General features: G+C 41.1%; 1 protein-coding gene across 1 annotated transcript; it reads left to right on the forward strand.

Moving 5' to 3' along the window:
• Positions 1-2,258: 2,258 nt before the first annotated feature.
• LOC114070615 (interleukin-8-like) lies at positions 2,259-5,605 on the forward strand. The gene is made up of 4 exons (XM_027908136.1): positions 2,259-2,558; positions 3,313-3,448; positions 4,209-4,292; positions 4,857-5,605. The coding sequence occupies exons 1-4, from the start codon at positions 2,498-2,500 to the stop codon at positions 4,885-4,887; spliced, it is 312 nt and encodes a 103-aa protein (XP_027763937.1). The 5' UTR covers positions 2,259-2,497; the 3' UTR covers positions 4,888-5,605.
• Positions 5,606-6,821: the final 1,216 nt, after the last annotated feature.

The raw sequence follows: 6,821 nt of genomic DNA on the forward strand, positions 1-6,821 counted from the left end.
AGACTATTGCATAAGTGTTGTTTTGTTCACTGCCAGCGTGGTTTTAACAGGGTTTAGCATGGAAGGTCTCTGCTCGCACCAGTATCAGCTCCCTCAGTGACGCGATCCTTCAAAAGGAGCAGCAATTCCATTTGCACCAGTCATCTCTGATGGCTGGCAGGAAAACACACGCTGCCAAAATCCAGTACTGGATTTGCAGTTCCCGTGGCAGAAACCTGGATAAGATCCCGGGCAAAGTGTTGAAGAGATGTAGGGAGAACTTGGGTGAAACATGGCACTCCCAGGAACGCAGATTAGGAGTGACTGGCCTTTGGGCTTGATCTCATGCCTCAACCTTCTCATGCCACTATTGTCTCTTACACCCCCTTCACATAATCCCAATGAAACCGCAACATCAGCAACCAAGTAGAGGGAGAGGAGATGCTTCAGCTCTCAGAAAACATCGTGGATTTATATTTCATTACAAACATCCTGCTATTTTAGACAGATACTCTTGGCTTGGGGGCAGGGCTGATCATAGGTGGAGCAGGCTCTTGGCTTCACTTCTGACCTGGGAATTTCTGCAGATCCGTTACTGCCACACGCAGGAAATAGCTGAGTGTGGCAGTAAGGAGGACAAGCAGTCACTGATTTCCCTCGGGGATTTGAAGGGGAATTCTCCTTTTTTTTCCCTCAGATATTAATAACATTTGAGAACATGCCAAAATTAGACAATAAGGCTGCAAATAATAGAAAAGTGGGACCCCAGTGGAATGTTGATTAACCTCTGTGTGTGTGCATATGTGTGTGAGACACAGAGATAGAAGCCAGAAGAAAAAAATCAGCAAAGTCTTGTTTCAAGTAAACTGGTTAAAACTCCAACATGTACAATCTGATGCTAGTGAAACCACACACTAATATAATGCAAACATTATAAGGCAATATAAACAATAAAATGCAAACCTCAGTTCCTGGCACAACCCTCTTCTGTTTCATACCTTCAGAGAATTTAATGTATTTTTCAGTGAAGATCTCTAAGAGACACAGCTAAGGACCCTCTAAGCACTCTCAGGGGTCAGAATCAGAATCTTTGGTCACTCAGTAAGAGGTAGAAAAGACAAAGCTGCTGGATCTTTTCCCAGGACAGCTGACATAGTAATGGGAAACAAATGAATTTTCATTGCACAGATCCTTTTATCAAGTTAATGACAAGTGTATCACAGTAAACCCTAAGAAATCATGGACAAACTATTCAGTTCTTACTAGAAATAAATTATAATGCTTTACATACTAAAGATGATTGCGTTTTTATGAACTCCTCAGAGTTGGAGAGTAGTGCCTCTATCAATGCCCAGATCCCAAACCCACAAAGCTGCGAGGATGGAGATGAGAAGCAGCAAAAGTCATCATAACAAAAACAATGTTTTTACAGTACCAAAACAGAACACCTTCTTGCAATCACACTCCAGCCGGGTTAAAACCCCCAAATCTTAATTTGAGCAACAGATCAGCATTTGAGCTCATCATCCCTTGGAACTGTCTCCCTCACGAGGTATTATCTCTACCAGCCACAGCAAATAAAGACTCAACATTTGCACAGCGTTTCCTAACAGAAATGTCTACACAGTGCCATAATACTTACTGTTATCTCCCTTTGCTAAGATCTAAGGTTACTGGCACTGCAAAAAGACTTCAGAAAACTTATAAAAATTATCTGGCCTTACAGAGGAAACAAAAGCAGTTGTGTTCACCAGGTCATGCTGTTATTTTGCCTATAAAGCTTCCTCTGTTTATCATTCATTAATTAACACGCAGCTTTGAACACTGAACCCTCAGTTCCTTACTGGACACAGAGTATTAGTGATGAATTTACTTTCTAAGATGCCACTTGAACAGAAAAAAAAAGAACAAAAATGAAACCAATTTACATCAAAAGAGTGCTGAGGTAAAATCCTGACCCAAGTGAAAAAACTTTACAGTGATTTCAGCACTGCCCAGTTTCCACTCCAATGGCTTAAATCAAGTGAGTAGAAGCTGTCATCATAGATGGGGATAAGAAACTCAGTATCTCAAATATAGACCTGGCATCCCTACAAAGAACAGCTTAAGGAACTAAAGAAAATAATTAAAGTGGTAACATAAATGTAACTAAAACCATCCTAAACTTATCTTACTAAACAAGGGCATACATTAGAAAATGCACAAAAGTCACAAAAATGTACCAGAAAAAATTGGAATGCGTATATACGTATTTTAATAAATTACTATATCATTCTTAGTAGAATAATTCCTCGTCATCTAGGAAGGAGTTTCACAACAGCCGTGTGACTCATTTTTACTGCATCTGGGAAATTCCTGTAACGCAATCGCCATGCCAGCAGAGCACACAGGCTGGGCACAAAACAGTATATAAGTGTGATGGATCTCCCAGAGCCAGCATCAACAATCCTCCGGGACACGAGCTCACTGCTCCCCAGAACCAGAGCCAAACAACCCACAGAAAAACTCCTGTCCAACCATGAACGGCAAACTTGCAGCTGTCCTGGCTCTTTTCCTGCTTTCAGCAGCTGTGTCTCAAGGTAAGTAAAGCCTCCCAAGGACCCCGTGGCTGTAGCATTGGCCAGGCATCTACTGAGATGCTTCTCCTTGCAGAGTAGCTTTCTATTTGCCTCAGTAGATTAGTCTGGGAGATTTTCAGCACCTCTGTTCAGTCAGAAAGAGAACCTTTGGACTGAAAAGTTACTGACACCTGGTGGGAAAAATTGTAAGGATGCAACCTGCATTTGCTTTGTTTCGATGTTTCATTTGAGGTGCATGTGGCTAGAGGCAGGATCTTCTGAAGTGTTCCAGTATTTCTCTGCTTTCCCACACAGAGAACAGTTTATCTCATATTTGTTGCTTAGTGACCATGCTGCCTCAAGCAAGTAATGTGCATTTAGGAAAATAGAGAGCAAACAATAAGAGCACAGAAGCATGGGCAAGCCTCCAACTAATGAACAAGTCTAAGACTCTGTCTTCTGCAGAGTGGCCAAGTTTTCCGATCCAGATATCCAAATAATGCAATCAGCTATACAGTGGGGTCAAGAACAAGGAACCATAAAATATGTGGGTTCATTTTTAAAAGATGTGTTAATTTACTTTCCAACGTGCTTGGGCATCAGCTCCTCTGAAACATATATGCAACTGATACTCATGCCCTGAGGATTTATGCAGCTTGGACAAATGCAATATTGCAATCAAGAACATTGTTAGAATAGAGCCGCCTTGCTTTATGTCTGATATAGTTACGATAAGAACACCTTTTAAACCCCAATCTGCCTTTTCTGCTCACAGGTCGGACCCTGGCAAGGATGGGAACAGAGCTCCGGTGCCAGTGCATAGCCACTCATTCCAGGTTCATCCCTCCGAAATCCATTCAGGATGTGAAGCTGATCCAGAGCGGTCCCCACTGCAAGAACGTTGAAGTCATGTAAGTAGCTCTGCAAGAGGCTCCTTCCTCTTCACCTACACCCTGCTGCTGCCACTTCTGCAGGACTTGGGGGATTCACAAGTATGACAGTGAGCAGGCTGACCTGATTTAGTCAGATTTGGTTATTATTTTGGGAGAGACAGTTTGAAGTGACACACCACGTTTTTCACCCTCTCTATGACCCTATATTCCTGAACTGATTGTTGTTCATCTGTCCTGGGACATATTAAATATTTCTAGTGGTAGAATATGAATTGCAAGGAGTTGTCACTTATTAATACATGAGGTAATGACATAGCTTGAATCCTGCATTTATTAGGCTCAGTGAAAAAAGTAAGTTCCCACAAACAGATTCAGGGAAACAATGAACCTAACCTGGTCTGAATAGCACAGAGGAGGGACTAAAATGTTGAAGTCCTTACACTGCTGAACCTCTTTTTCACCTATAAATGTCATAGGACATTTCAATCGTGTAAGAAAGCTTTTGTAATGTAAACAAATCCAAACCAAGCATCCATATATATTGATAGAGATTTTTGGGAATGTGCGACTGCTTTCAGAGCAGACACAAAGACTCACACAATTCTGGAGGGTTCTAGTCTCTTCACTTGTAGAACACATTAAACAAAATGGTAAAGTCTAAGCTAGAGCAGCTGAGATGAATTTAAACTATCTAATGTAAAAATGCAAGATTAAATTTTGTGAGTAAAACAAATCCATGTAGCAGTTTCCTGACTCTTCTTTACCCCCTGTTTTGCAGAGCTACTCTGAAGGACGACAGAGAAGTGTGCTTGGAGCCCACTGCTCCCTGGGTACAGCTGATTGTAAAGGCAATTCTGGCCAAGTAAGTCCCATTCCCTCTCATTTTGGGCAGTTGAGAGGTAAACCTCCCAGAGAAAAACAATTTGTAGGATTTCTTAGTGATACTTTCTATTCCTTCTTAATCACATTTAAAGAACAGGGAAATTTCCTGCTTATTTATAGAATTAGTCCTAGTTTTTCTGACCTTGCTGCAGGGTCCTTGCTCAAGCTGATACATCAGCACTAAACCTCTGAGTACCAGCAACTCCATCTGCAGCGACAGAAACACTAACAAGTTCAGCTCCCTTTGAAAATGAGGCATTAAAAAAGTCATCTTCCCCTTACTTAATTCCTGTTTCTGAGTTCATGAAGTTCTTGCTGCAAGTCAGCGCAGAAGCTCAGGCTGCAGAGGTTTCCCAGCTGGGCAGCAGACATACATATGCTGGGATTTCAGGAATTGTTTTTTAAAAATTAACTTTAATCTCCCTGTGCCTCAAGATAGCACATAGAATTGGAAAGAGACCCCTTAACTCTTTGTGCAGTGCTAAGCAGTGATAACTGTCTTGAACAGCCTCTTAAATAATCCTCTTTCCTCATCTCTTAAAAGGGCTCAACAAAATTCTGACTCACCGCTCTAAGAAACATCAGGATAGAAAAAATCTGGGAACTGCTGCTGCTCCTTCACCAAGAGGAGGATCATTCAGGCAGTGCACCATCTCCCACCTCCTGCATGAGTGTTGTGATGTTAATTATGGATGGTTCTATTTATTTAACTATTTATTTAACTGCATGTATTTAAGGAAGTCTTTCACAATGGTCAGTGTTGCCCATGGGACACACTGTCCATTGACACTGCAGGAAAAGTGGTTTGCTGAGGGAGATCGAGAACCCTTGGCAGCCACCTCAGCCAAACACAACCAGTGAAGTGCAATGCACTTGCAGCACTGTTTATTTTTGCTATTTCACCAGCAAACTGATGAATCCTCCTGCTCCCCTGGAGTGCACTAGTATGTTGTGTCAACAACAGTTTCCTCTACCACAGTCAGCCTGTGGCCAGACTGTGAACTCTAATGTCGAACTTGAAAAACCTAACTACAGAATGTGTAACACTGTGTTTGGTATTTATGTATTGTGATTTCCATGGTATTTATAAATGTATTTATTGAGTAGTTTCTATGCAAGAAAGCAAAGTATTATAACTTATTTAATTTCTAGTGGATTTCTCATTCCTACTATTAATTTCTGAAGAAATACAATCTGATTGCTCTGTATTTGACTATATGTCTAATTAGCTACTCCCTCAGTTAATGGAAAAAACTGCATCTTACATACACAGAATTTGATTGTGAATGTAATTATTCCGAACAATGTATTATTAAAAGTTTTATATAAGAAATCCATTTGTTATGTTTGATGTTTTAAATTTTCACTCGCTATATTTGGAAGCAGTCTGCTTTATTTTTGCCAGCTTGATTTCTGGAACTGAAATGAAACTTTTCAGTCACGGTACCATAACTCCCCCTGTCATGGTAACCTGGCATTCCCGAATACACTAACAAATCCTTAGGGTAGGGTAAGTGGCTCCCTCTCCTCTTTAGGCTGTTCCCGATCCATGGGGAGTGGTGGGCTGCAGGCCAAGGCCCCTTCCTTAACTACCTTGCAGACAAGAGAATTTTACCCTCAGATAACTGAGCACTGCCAATGTACAGATCAGCCCCAGAGTTGCAGATCTTTACTACATCAAAAGGCCACTATTTTCCTATCCAAATGGGAATTTGTGATCTTTACTTTGGGTACCCAAATAGCAAGCATTTGCCCTGGTGTAACAACTGCTTCTTACTCTGATCCCTGGAATGCAAAGTGCTGAGCACACGATACCTGCCTCTTCTAAAAATTGTCAGAAAGGGAAGAGGGGACAGATGAGAAAGGGTGCAGGTTTAAAGGTTGTTACTTTAAACTAGAGTATACCTATTTATTTGAGGTATGCACACTTTTATTTCACTTTTAACTCTGATCTAGGTAGTCCTACATTAGCAGAAGGACTTTTGCCAGGTAGCTTTGGGATCTTAAAATAAGAGAGAGCTATCTCTGGCTTGCTCCTTCTTGAAGACCTTTCTCAGTAAGATTGATGCTGATCCTCTCCTTGGCCCATGAGGTGTCCTTGCATGATAATTTTACAACCCTGAATAAAAGCAGTACAAGGCCAGGAGAGCAAAGCAAGGTTAACACCACTTAGTCTGTCTTCTGAAGTGGGTATTTTCTCTTATTGAAAATGAGAAAAAAAGCTGTGTTTTCCTCTTTCTGTTACCATTCTTTGGCTTAATGTAATTTTTCTTCAAGTACCAGGAAAAGTAACCATATTTTTAAGTCAGCTGAAGTAAGAAACGCTGCCTGTAGAGCTGGAAAAGCTTTCACAGAGTTAGCTTGTAATCTTAATGTGCAAAAAATTGCAGCATGAAACAATCCAGATAATATCCAGAGCACAGTCATCAGCACTGAAGTCACCAGTCATCACTTACTGGGAAAAACTCTAGATAACCTGCTGCTTTTAGAGGCAGGGCTATTGCAAGAA

Source organism: Empidonax traillii, unplaced genomic scaffold (assembly GCF_003031625.1).
Source record: "Empidonax traillii isolate 1590-97213 ecotype Southwest subspecies unplaced genomic scaffold, ASM303162v1 scaffold1620:size81671, whole genome shotgun sequence".
Classification (NCBI taxonomy): domain Eukaryota; kingdom Metazoa; phylum Chordata; class Aves; order Passeriformes; family Tyrannidae; genus Empidonax; species Empidonax traillii.